This window comes from Athene cunicularia (assembly GCF_003259725.1).
Source record: "Athene cunicularia isolate RWA chromosome Z unlocalized genomic scaffold, athCun1 chrZ_part2, whole genome shotgun sequence".
NCBI lineage: Eukaryota > Metazoa > Chordata > Aves > Strigiformes > Strigidae > Athene > Athene cunicularia.
This window is the reverse complement of record NW_020799143.1, coordinates 17396722-17421420: the sequence shown is the minus strand read 5'-3', so window position 1 is coordinate 17421420 and position 24699 is coordinate 17396722. Positions and strand designations below refer to the sequence as shown.

Genomic DNA, 24699 nt, shown 5'->3' with positions numbered 1-24699 from the left:
TGTATCTTCAAGACCTTGAAAAGGTAACGCATGACCCAGTAAACCATCAGAACAATGAAGAGGCCTTTACAGACATACCACACTGCAAGCTGAAGAAACATTTTTAACACTTACTCCTTTGTTACAGTTTTCCCAGAGAATTAAAACCTATTCTTCAGTGGCTTTAAAAATAGGTTACCGAAGTAACAACCACTTTCCTTCAGCGCCTCTTGAATTAGGGGGAAAAGCAATGAGGAATCACAAGGAAGGGGATAAATATTTCACTACTGATTTGCTTTGTTCTGCACCTTTTGCACTGTGTAACACAAATGTGGCTCAACTCCAGAATATCCCTTTGAGAGAAAATCTTTCATTTTTAAAACACAATTCTTTCTAGAGTAAAAAGTAACTAACAGTAGGATTGAGATTTGCTATCCCCAAGGTGCCTAGATTAGACAAATTCAGTTTACAAAGAAAAAATATGCTTTGCTACCTACTCACCTCATGCACCTGCATAGGTTCTCTGGTTTTTGTGCCATTGCCACAGATATTTTGATTTCAGTTGTTAATGAAAGGTCAAACAGGAAGAGTCCAGTGGAAGAGAGTGGGGATAATGGACACAGAGGTGGCTTTGAGACCTTTTCTCTGCCTACATCTCTCCTGGAAGAGCTGTTCCTTCATGGGCTGTCAGCATAGCCACAACTCAGGGATGTGCAGGGATAAAAGTCCTTCTCTGTTAGCTGCAAGAGTAAGGAACAGAGTAGACACACAGTAACAGTTGCAGTTTGAAACATGATTTGTATCTTAGCTAAATTTTGAGTGGTTAAACTGCCATTGTTATTTCTCAATTTAATAGGAATTGTTCCAACTGCTCATGTTCATTAGCATAAGAGAGCAAAATAAATGTTAAACCAGATTATGAGTCCTTGTTTCTACAGTTTAAATAAATAACCTGTCTTATTTTCAGGGTTTGTTTTTAGTGAAAACTACAGCTAGGCTGAGTATTTACTTATAACGTCTTTTTCTCTTTTCTAACTTTAAAAAAAAGTCAGAGCAAAATACATAACATATAGGTCTAAAATGACAATTTGGCTCTGCTGCTTTATTCCAATGTAGAACTTGTCCTCCATATGAGAATTCCTTGAATAAAACAGTAATTTCTTTAAAGTGTTGTCATCACTTATGCATAGGAAGAGAAGGAGCTAAATTTTAGTCAAAGAAACCTTATAATTTTAGCAATATACCTATATTTTTCCACTTTCTTGGTACTGTTTAAAAATTCTTCTTTCAAACTCCTCCAGTTTGAATAACTATGTTCTTTGGACTTTTTCTGTGCTAAAACACAGAAATAGTTTCATTTCATTCTGAAGCCACTGAGAAGCTATAGACAACTGTAAGCTTTTCCCCATGTTTTTCTTTTAAAGCCTCTGCAGTTTTTTCTTGTGGGGAAAAAAAAAAAAAAAAAAAAAAAAAAAAAAGGGTCAGCAGAAGTACTAAAAGTTAAAATAGAATGAAAACCTGAAATTTATGTAATAAAAAAGAGATTAACTGTCCAAATAATAGTGGAAATTATTTTTTCTTTTGAAACTTCTCTATCACCAAAATGAAAAATGAAGTCACAATCGCTATTCTCTCATTTAAAAAGCCAGATTCAACAACACCACACTTTTCCAAGGTGCATTGGTAAGCAATGTATTGGAGAAAGAAGCGTTGTGTACCTATTATGGAAGCATTAGTTACAGCACTGTGTACCTATTATGGAATGCCTCAAGGTCTCTGAGGACCACACCAGTGGCAGTGCATATAAGAGAGAACCCCCACAAATGCTGATTTTTTTGATACAGCGAACAACCTGGATATATACCCTCATCTGAAAGAGTTTTTTCCTTTTTAGACTGTGAGTCTTAACATCTGGTGGTAGAACAGAACAAGCTGTACCAGAACACACTAAAGAAATTTGAGTTGTGATGCTGTGAACAACTACAAAAATTCTACTGTCTATTCCTTATAAACATATATTTATAGCTTTCAGCAGGCAATGTTCTTATGCTCCTCCAGTGAAGCAAGAGGTTTTATCCATCAAATTCATATGACATCTGCTGGCTGACACAGAATTCTACTAATTCTAATTCTACTAATTTTGCACAGGTCTTTGATTGCCTTCTGGACAGGTACAGTAGAGTAGAGTAGAAGGCAGGGATCTGAACAACACATACATGGGTTTCTCTCACAGTCGTAAGTATACTGTTACCAGCTTTGCATTCTCCATCACCACTGTGTTGCTAAGCATAAGCATATCCTAACAGGTATGATTCCAGGAAGTGACTTCAGCTGTCCTTCCATTTTAGAATCATGGAATCATTTAGGTTGGAAAAGACCTTTAAGTCATCATTGAGTCATCATAATAATTTGAGGACAGGACTAGCCAGTATATGACTAACTCCTAGGAAGATGTGCTCTCTGAGAACTGAAATAATTCACAAAAAACATCAGATCCCAAGGGATAGATATAGCGATAAGAATATGTGGCTACTTTGTAATGCCCTTAGATGAGGCTTTGAGAAATTAATTCCTACTACAGTAAAAAAAAAAAAAAAAATCTTTGCCTGAGATAAAAACACTCTAAAGTCTGCTGGATAAAAAGAGTTTGCATAAAGATGTTTCTATAACAGTTAATTTACAGAAGCAAAATATGTAAGTGTGATTTTCTCTTTTTGAGAGACAAATCCTTAAAGAAAGAAGATCTGGAAGTTTTCTTGCAGACGAGAATATCCATCAGGACTTTTCTTCAAGTAAACATGATGTGCCACTGCCAGATAGCAGGTTGTCCTGTGGGTGCCACTGCCAGATAGCAGGTTGTCCTGTGTCCCTCCCTCTCATTTCACTCCTAATGATTATGTGATTGTAATACCCCAGTTTGGACAAAGAAATTGTGCTTTTCAGCCTTTCACTTGGCATTCTCTTAGCTTTAATACAAATTATAATGCCATATATTGCTCTCTGGGACTGGAACTGCAGCAAAGCATGAACTGTAAAAATTAGGGGACATTGCAAACAACATCAGACTTTGTAACACTTAAAGAGCAAGAGCCAAAGACCACAAATATTCCTGGGAAAAGAGGACAGGACAAAAAGGCCTCTGATCCTTTATTCCTCAGCACCAGTACACATGTACATTATTTCCTTCTACCCAGTTACTGGGGGAACAGCTCAAAGAAATCCTCAATACCCCATTTTAGCTTCAGAAAAGTTAAAAGATCATTTGGGCCTTCATCCCATTCCAGGACAGGAAAAAAAAGAGACAAAAATCCCTGAGACAAACTGCTGTAGACTAGAAGATTCTCCTTCAGCCAGCTCTGAATTTACAGGACTGAGTACCTATTTGCCAGCTCTTTGTAGGAAAGAAGGAGAAGAAAGTCTGGCTTAAAGCTTTCTGGCAATGTAGCCACAAGTGAATCAACTATCCCAAAGTTTTAAGAGAAAATGTTGCAGAAAAAATTCCCCTTATCACAACGAAATGGATGAGAAGTGATAGGAAGCCTAGCAAATCTTCAGTCCTCTTTGCCACCCTATTCTGTCCCTTGTCCCAACTAAAAAAGTAAAATTTTCTCACCTAGAAGTAGGGACAAAGGTAGTTACAGGTTTAGTTTGGGCCTGATGGAGACACTACAAGATTTTGCAACTTGATGAAGCCTAAGGCATCTCAGGAAAGGTGCTGTGCTATCACAGGGATTTCACAGCAGTCACAAGCTCATAGGAAATTCAGCTTGGAAGGAGCCACAGGAGGTCCTGCCCAGAACAAGGCCACTTCTTAGTTCAGATCAGGTTGCTCAACACTTTATCCAGCTGGGGCTTGAAAGCCTTCAATGATGGAGATGTCACAGACTCTCTGTGTGCTCCACTGCTGCACTGTCCTCATGGGAAAAAGTTTCTTCTTATGTCCAGCCTGAGCCTTTCTGACTTGTTTTAACAAGTTTCAACTTGTGCCCACTGCCTCTCATCCTCCCACCACACAGAGCTGTGAAACGCCTGGCTCCATCTCTTTAATCACCTTCCTGTAGGTGCAGGGAGAATGCTTCTGTTAGGTCACTCACAAAAGGAAAAGTTGTAAAACCTAAGTAATAGAAGGCTGAATTACTGCTTTTATGTAGTCATCAAGTAGCAATGGGCTAATGTAAAATTTAAATCTGAAGTTGAGGAAATTCATGATCTCCTAAAGCTGTTTATCGGAAAAAGGTTACCAAGATGTTTTAGAGGCAGGTGGGCTGAGAGTTACATACTCTTCTTAAAACTGTGTTAGTATTTGTTGTGGAGAGTTAGTACACTACCATTATGGACTAACTATTCTAGGAGCTGGCCAATGAATGCAGTCAAAGCACTGAAACTACAATGAGAACAGAAGCCTTTCTCCAGCAAATACAAGATTAATGTAACTTGAATACTGATTAGAACAGACCATCTAAATTATTCTGGTATTTTTTTCCTGCAGTCCTGGCAAAGGTCTATTCTTAGAATTTACCAGCACAATTTTATATCTCTTTTTTTCAGCTTGGGATTGTCTTCAATTGTGAACTTAAGCATAGCAGTTTCAAACATTTGTTGAAGTGACAGAAGTGACTGTCTCCATGAAAAATATCACACTTCAGTCCTCAAATGTCAGATCTGAAACTGAGACACAGGCAACTGGAGTTCCTTATGTTCAGAGGCAAGAAAGAACAATGACAAAAGCCTGACATCACAGATGCATTGAGGAAGGAAAGGCAACATCTAAAGGGTGAAGTGAGAGATTCCAGGCTACAAGCTAGGACATATGATGTTCTCTATAGGTGAGATAGGGGCAAAAATCCAAGCTAGGCAGTAGGAACCAAAAACTCAACATCAGCTGGTAGCTAAGTTTTGCACTTACCAGCAAAAAAACCCTTTTAAGAATACCCATGTAGTCGGGGTAATATTTTCCACTTGTCTGCCTAAGTTCATTAGACCCTTTGGTCTTATTTCAGCTAGCTGCAGGGCTAAAGACCCTTTCATAGATTTCCCTGATAGATAACAAGGTCCTGACCTGCACCATGTAATACAATGAATTCACTAAATTACTTACCGTGATTGCCTTAAGAGTTTTCATAATTTTGTAACTATTAAACTGAGTGACAGCTGAAGGGAGAAGGAGAGGGAGAGGTTCAGTTGGAAAGGACCTGCAAGGGTCATCTAGTCCAATTGCCTGACCACTTCAGGGCTGATCGGAAGCATGTTATTAAGACCATTGTCCAAATGCCTCTAAAACACTGACAGGCATGGGGCATTGACCACTGCTCTGGGGAACCTGTTCCAGTGTTTGACCATCCTCTTGGTAAAGAAATACTTCCTAGTGCAGCCCTGGTGAGCTTTGAACCATTCCCATGCATTTTATCAATGGATCCCAGGGAGAAGAGATCAGCACCTCCCTCTCCACTTCCCCTCTTCAGGAAGCTGCAGAGAGCAATGAGGTCATTCCTCAGCCTCCTTTTCTCCAAACTCAGACACCTCAGCTGTTCCTCACAGGACACGCCTTCCAGTCCTTCCACCAGCTTTGTTGCCCTCCTCTGGATGCATTCAAGGACCTTCAAATCCTTCTTAAATTGTGGGGCCCAGAACGGCACGCAGCACTCAAGGTGAGGCCACACCAACACGGAATACAGCAGGATAGTCACCTCTTTTGCCTGGCTGGTTATGCTGTGTTTGATGCATCCCAGGATATGGTTTACCCTCTTGGCTGCCAAGGCACACTGCTGGCTCATGTTGAACTTAATGTCAACCAGCACCCCCAGATCTCTTTCTGCAGGGCTGCTTTACAGCCACTCTTCTCCCAGTTTATACTTGTGCTCAGCATTACTCCATCCACAGTGCAGAATCCAGCATTTAGACTTGTTAAATTTCATTCCATTAATCATTGCCCAACGCTCCAATCTATCTAGATCCCTCTGCAAGGCCTCTTGTCCCTCAAGAAAATGAATAGCACCTCCCAGTTTGGTACCATCTGCAAACTTGACAATGGTGCATTCAGCTCCTTTATCCAGATCATTGATAAATACATTGAAGAGAACTGGCCTTAGGATTGAGCCTTGAGGAACAAGACTGGTGGCTGGTCACCAGCCAGATGTAGCCCCATTCACTACAGACCCTTGAGCCCTTCAGCCAGTTCTTCAGCTGCTGCAGGTAGTCATTAAACACTAAAGAAGCTGAGACATGGGTTATCTAGCTTCTTTGGTATAATGAAAACACCTGATTCACTGAATTGATCATGATCACAAGTAACATCTAGTGTTTGTGACTACAATAATTAAATTTATTCTCATGGCAATACTAAATGATCTTTATAACAATATAGTTGACCAGAACAGAATTAAGAAACTAAATAATTTACTGTTTGCACTAAATTAAAATATGAAATATTTCAGGAAATTCAGTGATGATGGGTCTCTTTAAATAATACTTACTGTAATTCATCAGCCTTAACATTGTTTAATTTTTATACCTATTATATGCTCATTTGTCATACCAGCTTGTACCATCAATTGTCTGTCACTAATAAAACAGTAACTGAAATATCAATAAATTTATCTAATAATATTGACAATAATAATCTGGCAAGAAGATTCTGATGTGATTACACTCTAAATACATGAAAGAGAAATTCAGACTATGAAATAACAATGATAGAAAATCTTCAACTACAGTACTTTTAGCAACTGACTCCACTGGCAATCTAGAGGAAGACTTAGATAATTATATCCTAATCCTATGCAATATTCTCTCAAATGTAGCACTCTATTTTTACCTCTTAGCCCGATTTTCAAGGAAGACATACAAAAAAGATGAGCTTGTTAAACAAAATTCACACTTCTGCTGAAACCAAACATACCAATTCAGTCAAGACACATTTATTTTATGAACTTTTACAGTCTTTCCCAAACCTCTGTTGACTTCTCTGCTTCACAGATGCTAATTATAGATTTCTTTTGCTCCAAGAGTGACAACAGCCTTCAATTCTCTCCCTCATGGCACTCCATGTTCCAGAACTTTTCTTTTCATTTAACCTCTTTCACTGAAATATATTTAGTTAATTAGTGCAATTAGTAACTCAATTTCACCATCTTCATGACAAAGAAAAGACTAAGTCACAGGAACAAGGAATACCTGCCCCAGAAGTAGCACAGTCATCAATAGGCTTAAACAGATGATGAAAATACATCCCAAGTGCTGTTATAAATTATTTCAGCCAGGAATTTGCTACTTCTTTGTTAGAATTCCTGTGTTTGAAAACCTTCTTTTCCTCCCTAAATATATTATGCAACCCTCTAACAGGTAACATCTACTCTACTAAACATTCTGTTATTAAAATTATTTCAAGAAAGTGCTCACATGCTTATAGTTTGTGTATTTTTTCTGCTAAATTACCCAGTCTAATTAAAGATGATTTCTGTATTTTGTCTCCTGTCTGTCCTTAGATCACCACAGCTAAAACAACACTATCACTAAAAGAAGAATCATTCTCTCAAATATGCTATTTTCTGCAGCTATGACACTCTTTATCTATGAATTGCTGGAATTAACATTTCAGTTAAGATTTTCAGAAACACTTGTCATGACCTACAACTAATCCTGGTGAAGCCATTATTGGAGAACCATACATTTTAAAGAAAAGAAGGCCAGTACTAGAAACCTTCACATATCTTGGCCTTCTCTACCTAGCTCCCACTGAAATCAAATGTCTAGGTAAGATTTCAGCAGGTGGTAACTTTCAAGTGTAGGTACTACACTTTCAAGGTGGTAACTTCAAGTGTAGTATGATCTTTCTTCCTCCTGCTCTATGTCACTGCTGAGCAAAGAGTATGTAAGATCTGGCTCTCAAGTGGGCATTCATCTTTTCGTGAGGGAATATTTTACAAGAACAGAAATATCAACTGTCTCTCCTGGTGTGTTTCAGTTGTAACTGTGAATTATGAATAATTATAGTAGAATTATGGTAGTTCTGCAACTAGGATTCTCCAACAGGATTAGGACATCACATCTGTGTTTGTGAAGTAGGAAGAGGAGGGATAGGAAAATGAGAAATGCACATGACTTTCCTGCTCCTCATACTTGATGTACATGATAGGCACTATGTAGACTCACATTTACACAGTCTCTTTTCCTATATTGTTTGCAAAGCAGTTTTTAACCAGCTTAAAAGCTAAAAAAATCATCTGAAAAACAGAAGAAGGACCTGCAGATACCGTCTTTGTCACAGTATGAGTCTAATGTAAACGTAACCCAACAAGAGTGATCTACAAAAATAAGAAAAACCTATGACATAATGTCATGACCTGCTCAGACAAGGGGGACAAGTGACTCAGATTCACAAATCCCCAGTGGACCAGACAACAAGTCTCCAAGTCCAAACATTTATTAACTACCCACAATGTACTAATTGAGCACACGATAACTGGCTAACTATATAGCAAGTTGTGGCAAGCAATACAATATGCCTTGTATTTCTTAATGGGAAAGGGGAAAGAGGGAGATAGAGGGAATGGGGAAATACAGATCACCGGTCTGGGTTTCTGCGTTGATCCCACCAGTGAGGGTTCCAGGAGGCAGTCGTCTTTTTTGCTGGCAGCCGTCTTCTTCGCTTCACTGCACTCCTCAGGGCCCCACCTTTCTCTCCACCTACCTTGATTTATACCCACTTTCCTTGGGTCCGTCCCCTAGGTCGACCCACATAGCTATGTATCCCATGTACAGGGAGGGGTAAGGTGTTCCATGGGATGATGTAATTAGCATGATCAGTCAGCCCTCGTTAGCATATTGAGGGGTGTCAACTTTAATATGCATTTTGTGGATAATGAAGCAAAGGTTATTCACCAGACATATGGCCCTTGAAATTTGCCCAGGTGCCCCAGAGGAGAGCCGTCCTGTCTCCACAGGGCTCCCTCCTTCAGCTGCACCTTGTGTTATTCAGGCAGCGTTATCAGCTTCGACCTTCACAGAATACACCCTGTGACTCATAGTTTTGTCTTGCAAGTGTTTGAGGCAGTTCTTCGATTAGCCTCAACTTTTGCTTTCCCAGGTTGTTTGTCTTAGTTTCTTGAAGGCCTGGTTTCTCATCTCTCACACATGAGGCCCCAAAAGAGCCTCTGAGAAACCCACAGTTAATTCAGATGTAGCTTTGCTTCCAAGCCCTGCAGAATGTTTGTTTTCTTCTGTTTTCTCCCCTTTCTGGATCCATTTCCAAATAAAAAGAATAAAGGAACATATAACAGTATCCTGTAGGTAACAGTTTATTTTCCAGGTGTGCCCATAGCAACCACATGACAGTTAATATTCTTTGGTTTCCAGAGATGGTAATTTCTCCTTGGGAAGCACCTGGAGATATACAGCAGTTCAGTATCTCTCCATGCTAACTTACCAATACTTGTTTTCTTCTACATCTAGCTGTTGTAGAGCAATAGTTGCCAGGTTTTTGTAAATGCTTTGTTTAGTCTATAAGCTGTTTACATGTCTTATCATGGCCTCTTGTTGATCTATGAAAACTAATGGATAGTTCAAACATTATTGATTTTGCTCATTCACAGAAACTAAAAAAAAAAATGAAAATAGGTGAAGATTAAGAAAAAAAAATATCTTCATTTGTTATTGGGTTTTTATGTTTTTCCAGCAACAATTTGTTTTAATAGTAGGGCTAGTTCTAAAACACAGTAAATAACTGTGTGACGGACATATACCATGCACAGATTTACCAAATATGACTACCACTGTGACTAATTTAATTATTAAGAAATCCAGACAAATTAGTACTCTGTTTTTTGCTAGGTTCATAAGCAACAGAAGGAAATATTTCATACATGGGTTATTTTTGATGGTAACTGGACAGAAAATATGCAGCAGCAGGACTGATTAAAAATCTCCCATGTTATAAAATGTTATGCTGGTTTTGTAGAAACTTAAGCCAATTAAGTTTATGTGTTTTGAAGAGCTCTGGTAATTCAACACAATCACATTTAGAGCTCTGTAGGTTTCACATGAGTGCATGGCTGCATGGTAGCTTCATACACAAAATACTGCAAGGAAAAAAGAGCAAGGGAACATTCAAACTGCTTTTATATCTCCAGATAGAAGAAAAAAAACAAAATCAGGTGCTACCTTATTTCAGTTCTTCATGGCGGAATCATTCCTCTTCTTTAAGGTTTCAATTTCAGGGAAAGAAACCAACTAATGAACAGCATAATAAAATGTTTATATGAAAATCCCCAAAGAAAACCTACAATTTGTAACTCAGAGTGGCCAGTGTTTGGGAAGAGGGCTATAGTTATTTTAATTCTATAGAATTGAGCTTAATACATCTGCATATTGAAAACATTAAAAACACTGAGAAAATACCTTCCTAAAAAGTCCTAAAAAGATTCCATCTGCTGGGAGAACAAGAAATATCTTACTGTTTATCACCTGACTCAACATTTAGGTATCTCCATTTGGGTCTGAGACGAGACAGTGGAGAAGGAAAAAATCAAATTTATCTGGCTTTGATTACATGATGTTATAGTGACCACAGCACTAAAAAAAAAAAAAAAAAAAAAAAAATCCAAAACCCTAAACCAAAACAAACAAAACAACCCCCCCAAACCCTGAGACATTAAAAGAAACAAAAGCAAGAAGACTACATAGTTTCCAAAATATGTAGTTTGAAAATTCTTTCCTAATAAGCCAAGATTTGTGGCTGCCTGCAGCTGGAAAAACCCAGTAAGACATGTTCTTGACGGCTCATGGTTCCAGATGGATGGTGCCATGCATAGTCCAGACTCAAGGGTACCCATTTAGGTAAACACAACAACCATTCATGGGATTTGTAACATTTTCTACAATTTTCTGGAGTTTTCTAATGATTGGAACATCCAAGATTTACTACCTTTTAATTAACAAGAACATTAAATTTTTACAGCAGTCAAATGAGAACAGATTTTATTTATGTCTGCAGATCCTCAGCTAAGATAAATCTTTGTATCTCTGTTGACTTCAGTGAAATTACTTGTATAGAATTTGAAAACACTCAATATATCATAATAGTTTTAAGACATAACTGTCAATACTCTTATTAGATATACATCCCTCAAATTTATCTTGGTGGTCTAAATATAATTGTCAAACAAATCTTACACTGATTTTTGTTTAATTCTGATATTAATGGATTCAGATCCTCAGTTCAGCTCTGACCCTTGAAATTCTGAAAGGAGATTTACAAGAAAGACTGAAAATTCGACTCTACCACAACTGTTGTAGCAGAAATAAACACAGAGTACTAAAAATCTAAAAAAGTAAGGCTATGCCAGTTACAGCAGACATCCAAGACAATTCCTGTCAAATCTTAAACCTTCTGACAGCTCCATTATAAATCAATACATCTTTAACGTCAAACTTAGAGTTTATTAGATGCAGAGGAATCTAGTGCACAGACTCATGCATCAAACTTTTAAAGATTTCTAAAACGTTCATAACACCCTCTTCGACCACTTCAATTTTTGCCTATGGGGATAAGAGTATGAGAAGGTGAAATATTTCTCGCTGTATAAATCTATTGTCTCACATCACAGAGAACATATAATCACTCAGCTTGGAAGGGATGTCAGAAGTCCAGCTCCAGCTCCAAGCCAATACTGAATGCAGATCAGAAAGCTCCAGGCTTTGTTTAGTTAGGTTTTTAAAACCTCCTGAGATGGAGCTACCACAAGCCCTCTGGGAAACCTGTTCTACTAATTCATTATACCCTGTAGTGACATTTTTCCTTACATCGAGTTAAGAACGTCACTATTTTATTTATGATCAATATCTCCTGAAGTGCATCTCAGAAAAGTGTGGCTCTGTCTTCTCAGGAACGTTCTGCTCAGCTCTGGAAGTCTTCTATTTGGTCGCCAAAAGCCACCTCAGTGCTTCAAGCCAAGGTAGCTCACTTCTCTGAAGGCATCAGTAATAAGGTTTTATTGCACCCTCTAGTGTCTGAGGTGTGTTTAAAATTAGTTATCTTGTAATTGTTCTTGTGTTTACACAAAATCATTTTCCAGCAGCCAGTCAAACTCAGGACATTATAATAAAGTAGATGAAGTGCAAGTGCTTTTTACCATAAAAGCCTCTTCTTTTTTCACTTGTTTTTTCTTAAGACTGTATTAAAATAGCATTTAGTACTTTCACTGCAAAATCAAAGCCTTAAGTGGCTACTTCTGAAAATAAGCATTGAGTAGTTAGTCCAAAAAACACAACCTCATAATACTGTTAAGTCCAAGTCCAAAAAGGTTCAAAAAATGAGATTAGGGTCTAATATAAATTAATTTTCTACAACTGCAATAAGAACTACTGTTCCAGAGGAACATAGACACATGGTTTCTTCTATTTCACATTTAGAAATGGCAGCATATTACTGGGATTTAACAAAGAAGGAATGTAGGAAGTGCTACACATCAGAAATCCATGTGATATCTCTGCCCTGGGCTTGAGAAACTTTTAACTCTCTCTACTGCAATAAGTAGATTCAACATGAGATGATTCAATATGAACTGGGCCTTTGTCAGCCCTACCTGAGAAGTGAAGTCAAAACTACTGTACCACCATCTCAGTTAACAATGAAAGAAAACAAGAGTTCGTTCATTACATTTTAACATCAGTCACATATTCAAGCCTATTTTATTAGCAGTAAGGTGTTTGAAAAGTTTTGCCGTGAAGAACACCACTGTATTCACTTAATCAAGTTACAGTAAATATTTCAGATTAATAAATTTACATAAGAATAACATAATTCCTGTGGTTTAAACATAGAATAATATCATAGAATCACAGAATGATAGAATGGTTTGGGTTGGAAGGGACCTTAAAGATCATCTAGTTCCACCCCCCCTGCCATGGGCAGGGACACCTTCCACTAGCCCAGGTTGCTCAAAGCCCCGTCCAGCCTGGCCTTGAACACTGCCAGGGAGGGGGCAGCCACAGCTTCTCTGGGCAACCTCTGCCAGTGACTCACCACCCTCACAGGAAAGAATGTCTTTCTTATATCTAAGCTAAATCTCCCCTCTTTCAGTTTAAAACTGTTATCCCCCTCACCCTACCACTACACTCCCTGATGAAGAGTCCCTCCCCATCTTTCCTGTAGGCCCCTGTTAAGTACTCGAAGGCTGCTGTAAGATCTTCCTGGAGCCTTCTCTTCAGGCTGAACAACCCCAGCTCTGTCAGTCTGTACTCACAGGGGAGGTGCTCCAGTCCCCTGATCATCTTCATGGCCTCCTCTGCACCTGCTTGAGCAGGTCCATGTCCTTATGTTGGGGGCCCTGGAGTTGGACACAGTACTCCAGGTAGGGTCTCACAAGAGCGGAAGAGAGGGGGAGAATCCCCTCCCTCGACCTGCTGGCAGCACTTGTCTTGATGCAGACCAGGATACAGTTGGCTTTCTGGGCTGCAAGAGCACATTGCTGGCTCATAGTCAGTTTTCCATCCACTGTTACTTCCAAATCCTTCTCTGCAGGGCTGTTCTCAATCCCCTGTTTGCCCAGCCTATATTTGTGCTTGGGATTGCCCCAAGCCATGTGCAGGACCTTGCATTTGGTCTTCTTGAATTTCATGAGGTTTGCACAGGCTCACTTCTCAAGCCTGTCAAGGTCCCTCTACATGGCATCCCTTGACCACACCACACAGCTTGGTGTCATCAACAGACTTGCTGAGGGTGCACTCAATCCACTGTCTGTGTGCCCAACAAAGATGTTAAACAGCACTGGTCCCAATACTGACCCCTGAGGAACGCTACGTGTCACTGCCCCCCCACTTGGACATTGAGATGCTGACTGCAATTCTTTTATTGCTGCCATCCAGCCAACTGCTTCTCCACCGAGCCACCCATCCATCAAATCCATGTCTCTCCAATTTAGAGACAAGGATCTTGTGTGGGACAGTGTCAAATGCTTTGCACCAGTCCAGGCAGATGACATCAGTTGCTCTTCCCTCATCCACCAACACTGTAACCCAGTTGTAGAAGGCCACCAAACCTGTCAGGCAGGATTTCCCCTTAGTGAAGCCATGCTGGCTGTCACCAGTCACCTCCTTATTTTCCATGTGCCCTAGAGAGTTTTCAGGAGGGTCTGCTCCATGATCTTGCTGGGCACAGAGGTGAGACTGATTGGCCTGTAGTTTCCTGTGTCCCCTTTCTAAAAATGGGGGTTGTTTCCCCTTTTCCAGTCAGTGAGAACTTTACCAGACTGCCACCACTTCTCAAATACGATGGACAGTGGTTTAGCCACTTCACTCATCAGTTCCGTCAGGACCTGTGGATGCGTCTCATCAGGTCCCACAGACATCCGCACCTTCAGGTTCCTTGGATGGCCTCAAACCTGATCTTCTACTGTGGACAGTTCTTCATTCTCCCCATCACCCACTTTTGTTTCTGAGATGGGTAGTGTGGCTGGAGCCCTTGCTGGTGAAGACCAAGGCAAAAAAGTAATTGAGTATGCCTTCTCCTTATCCCAGGTGATCAGGTCTCCTTTTTCTTTCTGGAGAGGGCCCGCATTTTCCATAGGCTTCATTTTATCGCTGACATATCTGTAAAAGCTTTTTTTTGTTGCCCTTGACATCCCTGGCCAGATTTAATGCCATCATTTTTAGAATATAACTGTCTTCAGCAACACGTCTTCATTAAAGAAGACACTTAACACTTAAACACTTGTCTTCAGTAAAGAATGGTAGTGCTGCTAGATCCATAGAGAGTGGTTTTAAACTCATATTGTCCCATATTTTAAGCAGTCATCTACAGTATTTTTTTAAAGTGTGAGATCTTTTCACATCAAGTAGCAGTGCTTGTGTTTTATTTTCTTGTTACACAGGTTCAGTGCAACACGGAATCTGACACTTTGGAAAGCTCTCTCACCTGCTGCAGATTTACTGATATTTTTCATATTTACTACGTTACTGTTCTATGTGACAGATATAACATTTAGATAAGCAAACCCGAACACATTAAGTCATACTACTGAAAAATAAGAGCCAGGCCTTATTCTCACATGTAGCTGAATTTAAGTTTGCATGCCTGTGAGTGTAAGTGAACTTGCATTTCTGAAGACAAGTCAGAGAAAAGGTTATAAAATCACACATACAACTGATGTAAAACTGTAATCTGTTCTCCTGGATTCTATTGCAAAGAGTGCTTTTTGTTTTGTTATTTTGTAGAAAATTCTTCAGACATTGGCCAAGCCTGACACTTCTTGTGTTAACATATTTCAGACAAAGAATGTTTCTAAAAATAAAAATATAAACACATCATATCTTTGTAGGCAAATGAATAAAAATAATATCTAATTTATTTAAAGATGCCTAGCAAGAAATGTAAAATGCATAGTTGATATAGAATGAAAACATATTTTACTTTAGACTTAGTCTGCTGAAGTAGTTTGGTTTCATTGTTAAAAAGGTGTCTAATAGAACTGTACCAGCTTTTGACCTGTGATTCTTTTATCTGAGGAGATACACAGAGTAACTCAGAACTAAAAAACCCGGGAGATAACTCTCAGGGGGTTGTTGTCTTGGAAACTGCAGCACAGCCAACTGCAATTTCTGAAGAAAGATTTCTATAGAAATACCTTTGTTAAATTAATTGTTTAGCATAGTTGCATTTTATTTGTCTCCATACTCTATCCCTTGAGTAGAAGTCACAGAATCACAGAATTGTCCATGTTGGAAAAGACCACAAAGATCATCCAGTCCAACCACCAACCCAACACTGACAGTTCCCAACTACACCATATCCCTCAGCGCTATGTTGACTCAACTCTTAAACACCTCCAGGGATGGGGACTCCACCACTGCCCTGGGCAGCCCATTCCAACGCCTAACAGCCCATTCTGGAAATAAATATTTCCTGACATCTAGTCTAAACCTTCCCTGGCACAACTTGAGGCCATTCCCTCTTGTCCTATTGCTTGTTATTTGGTTGAGGAGACTAATCTCCAGCTCTCTGCACCCTCCTTTCAGGTAGCTGTAGAGGGCGATGAGGTCTCCCCTCAGCCTCCTCTTCTCCAGACTAAACACCCCCAGTTCCCTCAGCCGCTCCTCGTACGACCTGTGCTCCAGACCCTGCACCAGCTCCGTTGCCGTTCTCTGGACACACTCGAGTCATTCAATGTCCTTTTTGTAGTGAGGGGCCCAAAACTCAACACAGGAATCGAGGGGCGGCCTCCCAAGTGCCGAGTACAGGGGTCAGATCCCTTCCCTGTCCCTGCTGGCCACGCTATTGCTGACACAAGCCAGGATGCCATTGGCCTTACTGGCCACCTGGGCACACTGCTGGCTCCTGTTCAGCCAGCTGTCAATCAACACCCTCCTGTCCCTCTCTGACTGGCAGCTCTCCAGCCACTCCTCCCCAAGCCTGTAGCCCCCGGCATTTGGCCTTATGGAAACTCCTCCAGTTGGCCTCAGCCCATGGCTCCAGCCTGTCCAGGTCTCTCTGCAGAGCCTCCCTACTCTCGAGTAGATCAACACTCCCACCCAACTTGGGGTCACCTGCAAACTGACTGAGGGTGCACTCGATCCCCTCGTCTAGATCATCAATAAAGATGTTAAACAGGAGTGGCCCCAAAACCCAGCCCTGGGGGACACCACTCATGACCGGCCACCAACTGGATTTAACTCCGTTCACCACAACTCTTTGGGCCCGGCCATCCAGACAGTTTTTTACCCAGCAAAGCGTGTGCCCATCCAAGTCACGAGCAGCCAGTTTTGCCAGGAGAATGCTGTGAGAAATGGTGTCCAAGGCCTTACTGAAGTCAAGGTAGACAACATCCACAGCCTTTCCCTCATCCAATAAGCAGGTCTCCCTGTTGTAGAAGAGGATCAGGTTTGTCAGGCAGGACCTGCCTTTCATACCCCCATGCTGACTGGGCCTGATCCCCTGGATGTCCATTATATGACTTGTAGTGGCACTCGAGATGACCTGCTCCATGACCTTCCCTGGCACCGAGGTCAGACTGACAGTTTCTGCCTCTCTTGTAGATGGGTGTCACATTTGCCACCCTCCAGTCCCATGGGACCTCCCCAGTCAGCCATGACTTCAGGTAAATCATGGACAGCGGCTTGGTGAGCACATCTGCCAACTCTTTCAGCGCCCTTGGGTGTCACCCATCCGGTCCCACAGACTTGTGTGCATCCAGGTGGTGCAGCAGGTCTCTGACCACCTCCTCTTCAGCTGTGCTGACCTCAGTCTGCTTCCCCTCCCCATCTCCCAGCTCCTGAGGCTGGGTGTGCAGGGAACAGCCAGTTCCACTGCCAAAGACTGAGGCAAAGTAGGCGTTGACCTCCTCAGCCTTTTCCTCATTCTTAGTTACCCTGTTTCCCTCTGCATCCAGTAAAGGAGGGAGATTTTCCCTAATCCTCCTTTAGTCGTTAATGAATTTATAGAAACATTTCTTATTATCTTTAATAGCTGTAGCCTGGTTGAGCTCTGGCTGTGCTTTGGCTCTCCTAATGTTCTCCCTGCATAGCTTCACTACATCTTTATAGTCTTCATGAGAGACCTGGCAGGTCTGCTTACACAGCACAGAACAATGTAGACCTATTCCTATTTTGCCTTAACGGCATTCCTATGTGCCAGCACATCTGTTCCAGAAAATGTACAGCCATGTCTACTATATTTGAAAAAACTTTTTTTGTTTTCTGTACACATCACATGATTATTCACTGAGTGACTATATATTTAGTCTTCTATATAAAGAGAAGAAGTTACTTAGTTTAGTGGAAATGAATTTGCATTTAACTTTTTCAATGGAAAGCACATATTTATATGTTATGTTTGCTGAATAAACCAAACCTAAAGGCCATGAAGATACATGTTTCATTATTCAGAATTGAAAGTAGGCCTCACAGATGTGTGCACTTTAATTTCTGAGCTATAACAAAGAAGAAGACACAATTACTTACCCTCTCTGTATTTCCTTGTATCAAATAAGACTAGCATAAATTCCTTGAATCCAAAGGGATCTCATTTATATCGTACTCTTTGGGATTAGCCTCTTGGTGCCAATGCAAAGTAGGGCAAAGAGAGAGGAAAAAAAGAGTACAACTCACATTTTTGGAAAGCTAGAATAAGCCATTCTCCAGTTTCAGGACCAAGGTTAAAAACTTATCTTACTTTTAATGCTATTGCCCTACTCTCTTTCTCTTACCACCTTTAGTTTAGATAGCATTTGCAATTGCAGCTCACTGCACTTGAGAGATGGCAAATAATTATGCCTTCCCTTCAGAGTAAACCAAACATTTAATGACACACAGGACCAGCAACAAAACTAGCTGAGATGTATGCCATATTGCCAGAACTATCATAACTCCTTTTTACCTACAGCAGAGCAGAGTTCCCCCCTAGCAATATCCCTTAAGCATTCTCCAGATTAACAACTCCATTCTCCTATTCACCACCTGTGGTGGTTTAGGCCCTGCCAGGACCTGAGATAACGTTGCCACTGGCCCCTTGGACCGGATGGGGCAGGGAGTGAGATAAAAACTCCAGGGTTGAGATAAGGAAAATTTTAATACGATAGTGTAACAACAACAAACCAAACAACAACGATAACAATAACAGTAATAACAATGAACAGAACAAGAGATATACCACACAGATACAGCAAACAAGGGTACTGACCTGGACAAAAAACGTCCCAATGCTCTTCCCATGCTTGGGCACCCAGACCTGACATCAGCACGGTATATGTATAACCCGGCTAGAGCTCCCTCCCCACTGCTGGGGAAACTTAACCCTATCCTAGATGAACCAGGACACCACCTCAATTAGCTACTTCGTCTTAATAAGATATATTCAGAATGTGAGTCATCAACAGCACTGCAAAAGTGTAACTGAAAAAGATGCAAACTGAAACAGCAGCTGCAGATACCAAAACCAGACATATTCCGAAAAACCCTCTACTTCCTTCCCAGTCTGTTGCAGATGAAGGTATTGACACGGTAATGATTTAGTAAGAAATCTAGGTTTATTAATAACTAACAGCAATTCATCATTACAAAATAATTCAGAAATGCTGAGAGAAAGAAAAGTGACTCATTCATAGATTCTAAAATTACAAGAATCACTCTAACTTATTTAATGGTACCTTAATTTATACATATACTAATTTATACATATGTACATGTGCATACACAGAACGGACATATACACAGAAACAAAGGTGTTTGGGTTCAGTACCAACACACACAGAAACAAGGGTGCGTACCCCCCCATGCACACACCAGTAAACAGAGAAAGAACGGGTGAAATAGAAGCTAGCTCAAAGAAAATTTCCCTCTTGAGTTTAGAGCAAATACTGACAATGCCTTGGCATTCCTCAATGGGCAATAACTGAGGCTCGAGAGGGTGGACTTCACCCTGGCCTTCTGTCTGGAGCAGATGACACCTTAAGGGTTTTGGTACCTGAGAGGCATCCCAGCTCAGGGGAGATGCTGGTCACAGGCCCGTGGCGATCCAGGAGAGCTCAAAGGGTCTTCCTGGTGGTCGTCATTTACAGGGTCGAAGATAATTGACTTTTGTCAAATACCTTCTGGTGCCTTCCAGCAGTTGCACAAGAATTTGATGAACGTTGATACAGAGAAATAACCACTTTTCTAGCAAATTATTTACTTATAGCAACATACGATGATTTCTGAATGTTGTCTAAGGATCCTGATTGTCCAGACTTGTTCTGTGGATTCAGTGTAACTTACCAGATAGCTTGGGGATTGGCTATGATAAGAAAGTAGCAGGTAACCCGGGGGTATGAATTAAAAGGACAACTCAGCGATTGCAGAAGCAAAGCCCTGAATGGGCACTTAGGCAAACTTAAACTTAAACAAAAGGACTCAGAGATGCTATCTAGAGAGGATGATCTTGCCAATTTCAGAAGGATACATCTGGACTTTGTTTAACAGACCATGCCTGGAGAGAGCGGACACTGTGAAGAAGATCATGTACTTCTCCCCTTGAATAATTATAATAATCACATCTATTCCCTGAACTAATTGTAATAATCCAGCCCTTCCTAATGAATATGTATGTTTTGGTGTAATAAATATTTGGCTACTTGCCAGAGACAGTGTGCAAGCTTTGTGGAGAAATCCTCTTGCACTCCGGCCGGAATAAACATGCCTGCTTTATAACTCTCTCTGAGTTGTAGAGTTTGTTTCTGCGCATCATGATACAGAGAAATTATTATTTGTTTTGAGATTTATTTACTTCTTACTTATAGCAAGTTATAGTATTTTTAAAATATTGCTAAGGATCCTGCTTGCCCAGACTGTTCTGCGGAATTTTACCAAGGACTACTATGTTCATCAAAGCAAAGCAGTTCATTGTGAAAATCTACCAAGGATTACAACATTCAGCAAAATATTATACTTTTGTCCTTGAGTAACAGGTGGCTCTAACTAGTTGGAATCTTGCTAATGAGTAAAGAAAGCCATGTATGAATTGTAGAAGTTCTATTGTATCTCTTAGATATGATAGAAAGTAAACCATCTGAAAAACACTATTGTCATTCAAGAAATTGGCCAAGGGAATCTGCTCATGCTCCGGGGAAAAGACAAAGTGAGAAAGACTATGAGCCTTCCTCCCAAAGACCCCCGAGGACGCCCCCCAGGAGGCAATGCGCAGGTGCAAAGATGACATAAACTGCTGACATCAGCCTTTCGAACTAACCCAGCCTTACTCATGCCTATGAATGTTTGTGTTATGTAATCCAATGAATATGGATATCCACACTCTATGAGGTTTTGGTAAAATGTGCGGTGGGTGTGCAAGCTTTCTGGAGAGATCCCCTTCCACCCTGGTGTCAGAGTAAACATACCTGCTTTATAACTCTATTCAAGTTGTAGAGTCTGTTTTCTGCAAATCCGGTAACCTTAACCCAGGAGAGGGGAGTGAAGGAAGACTTAAATCCTGGAATAAGCTTTATTTGGTCACTGAAAAGCAAGTTTCTGAATCACAAGTACTTTATATATTTGACATATCTTTCTTCCACTCTTGAGCATTTAATCTGAACAGCATGTTGAGAGCTGTGGATTCCACAAGTTGAAGCCTCGATACTAAAAAAAAGATCTTTTAATCAAAACAAGGCAGATGATACATAAGTTACCTCTCAAATCTGTTTGGTAACTGCGCTAGAGATCAAATTCCATTTAAAAATCAGAATTATTTGGGATATTTTATTAAAACAGTTCAAGAAGTTAAATCAAATCAAATCAAATATTCTGCACTTAAAATTCCACCACATATGGAATACTGTGTCTAGTTTTGCACTCCCCAGAACAAGACAGACACTGACATACTAGAGAGTCTGGGGGAGGTCACCAAGGTGGTCAAGGCCTGGAACACATGATGTGTGAGCAGAGGCTGTATGTATCACTGTCATATGAATATATACCCAAACATACAAACAGAATGCAAAAAGCAGAGGGCTGAGTCCGGAAAGTCTTTAAATGTATTATTCTGAGTAAGGGGTGTTTTAAAAGTGCCAGAAAAATAAGTCTCCCTAATAAAAACAGATAAAAATCACCACTCAATTTTTTCATTGAGTCACCTGATTGTTAAGAGCAGAGTATTTCTGCTGAAAGCAGGGCAGTAGCCCAGATCATCTGAGATACTTGAACTTGGGCAGTCACACCGGTCACTTGCATTAAGAACACACATGCCCTAAAATTTTCATCTTTAATGCTGTCTTCTCTGAACTTACATAACTTTACTGCTGACTGATATGTCACAATGAATCAGTTATTTTTAGTGTAATGATATTTGTAATTCAGAAATTCCTGAATACAAGCTTCAAAAATCACACTGAGAGTCAACAACTTAAATCTTCATGTTCTATCTAATTCACATCTCTTCTGTATACAAGAGAACATGAACTTCCCTTATGAAACATTCTTATGACAATAAGAGCACAGGTATTCGTATTTTTAAAAACTGTATTTAACAGAGGTAGGAGTGAGGAATTCACCTGCATGAGGAGCCTCATATTTAATTCTGAGCATTTTGTGTCATAGCAAGTGATCTAGCAAATGTCAATAACATTAATTAGATTTCACCCCTTTCTCCCACAGACAGGTAAAATTATCAAACTGCTAATTAATGATCCAGTCTTAGTTGTGCTTTCACTTTTTTTAACAGCTTTGACAAAAAAATCAAAACATTGCAAGAGTTTTTCACAGTGGGAAGGATGGAAAACAGCTTTTCTAATCCCTTGGGCAAAGGAGGACTGTTTTTTTGCCCATCAAAATTTATACACATATGTATACACAATGCTTTAGCAAAAGGGGAGAAAAAAGCTGGAAACAGAGGAAGATGCAAAATAGCACATTTCAGAAAATCTGTGCAGCTGAAGACTACCAGAATCCAGTAACTGTTGACAGTATAAAATCAAGGGTTTAGCCCTAGTTGTTCCTCCCATCCAGTACTGAACTACTAAACCTCCTGGAAAAGAGAAATGAGAGATCATACCTCATCCAGGTAAGGATGACAAAGAATTTATATGGGTTCAAGGGAAGACCCAAGGGTTTTTTTAATGAGATCTTCTGAGGGTTACTAACAAAACAAATGACAGTCTTTTGACTTCCCTGGAGCTGAGGAATAGTCAGAAGCTAAGGGATTACTCTAATGGGGGAAGGAGTCAGAAGAGAGTATCACATGCACAAGGTCCTTTTAGTCCTCCCTGGGTATCCATCTGTGACCTCTGACCAGTAACAGACTCTTGGAGCCAGACAGTCGCTTAGTCTGAATCAGTAGAGTTACTCCTATGTCTTCATTTTCAGCTACGTAGGCAAAAACCTGATTGTTTTCTCTTCAGGGAGACATAACTCAGCATGCTTAACTACCCATAGCAGCAACTCCAGCTCCATGGAAGATGTAGAACTGGTAAACAATTTCAGAAAAGAGTTGATCTCATCATGGCTATACTTTAAATGGTGGAGGAGGGTAATGGTTCATGAACAGTACTTCTAGGATAAAAATAGCACCACAGCTTCCCAGCACACACTCAGAGACATTAATCACCTGCAGAATACCATCTTAATCAGCAGCATGACCTTGGTCAACACCGCAATGCAACCACCTTGTCATGTTTCAGAGACAGGGCTGTTTCATGTGCTCTTTCTTTTTAAAACACAACAGGATCTAAAAAAAAAAAAAAAAAAAAAAAAAAAAAAGAGAACTGACAGGTATATTCCAAGTGTCCTAATTTATAACAACAAGTCTAGTCTCCAGTCTCAATCTGGCTGTCTAAAGCATCAGTTCGCATGGTTTTGTGGTACTGCTCAACCTTTCTACATCTCCATACTTTATATTTAAAATGAAATTATGAATATTCTCTCGGAATTTTCATTTTACTAAGGCCAGAAAACACAGGCTTGTCATTGCAAAAACACAGGCTTATCATTGCTTTCAATATCTGTAGGCCTTGGGCATGAGCAAGGGGTTCTGGAAAACTGTTCTGGTCTCTGTCAACATTAATTGAGCAGAACTCATCTACAGGAGCTATATCAAGCAAGAAACACAAAGCTTGCCTTCTTTTTAGCAGCAAGGCTCCTGAGGTAACACAAAGGGCATTTAGACATTAAAATGAGGATAGGGATAGAACATCACTGGAAGAAAATAAAGCAGTGCATAAGGATACAAGGCTAGAATGCAATGCTAGACAATACTAAGAAACAGAAAGATTAAAGCTATGCTGTTTACTTAATGCTTCTTCTCCATAACATCTGAGGATAACACTCTAGACCACTGATCACTTTATGTATAATTTTTGTATACATGAAAAGTGACAGAAGTCTCCTTAACTAGCCAGGGTTTTTTACTTACATTTGCTTCTGGCAACATTTCAACTGTGTGTTAAAGAAACTAACCATATATATCTGTGTCTTCTTGAAAGTATGTACTCAGAGTACAGGACCATTTTTAGGACTAGTGCAAAAGAAGTACAGACATAATTTGAAGCAAGATGATTCCTATCTGAATAAAAAAAACAAAACCAGGTAACATTATTTTGAGAATTACAGCTTTTTATTTAACCTGACAGACAGGCTGATTTCTTATCTGTTTAGTGAGTGATGAGCTAATAAGGTTGCGACAAAAAAATTTATGTTAGTAATTCTCCATTCTAATGACTAAACAAGAATTTGAAAAAGATTTTATATATGGTGTGAATGAAGAGGAAATGTCTGTTTTCTTAATATTTTACCCATTGCCTGAGAAACAAGCTGAAAAGTTTCAAAATATGCAGAGCTACCAAGAGAATGTAGATTTTACATATGTAGCACTTCACATCACTTACCTTATTTTACATGTATGCAAAACAAACCGTAAGATTTATACTGGAAGCAGCAGTTTGTATTTCCACACATTACTTACTGAAGCTTCGCCAGCAAATTTTGGATCTTTTAATTTTATTGGAGACTATAATTACAAGCACTGCTAGTCTCTTGATGAAGAGAGAATGACATCTTACATGCTTGTAGTACACATTTAACCTGGGATTTTCATTTTGAACTGTGTATGAGAACACTTGAGATGAGATTGCTTATACTCTAGGAATCATTGTTTACAGCCACGGACATGTAATTTCAGTGGATGCTAAATATAATTCCTATTATCTTTAAAGATTTGCATATAGAAATATAGCAACACAAGAACTGTAAGAAATCACAAGTACTAAT

General features: G+C 39.9%; 1 protein-coding gene across 1 annotated transcript in view; it reads right to left on the bottom strand.

Moving 5' to 3' along the window:
* The window catches only part of MAMDC2 (MAM domain containing 2), a 106688-nt gene extending 92364 nt beyond the window's left edge, over positions 1-14324 (bottom strand). The window contains exon 1 of the mRNA XM_026866050.1: positions 14222-14324. Within this exon, the coding sequence (XP_026721851.1) occupies positions 14222-14324 (103 nt within the window). The remainder of the gene's footprint in view (positions 1-14221) is intronic.
* Between the last annotated feature and the right edge of the window lie 10375 nt (positions 14325-24699).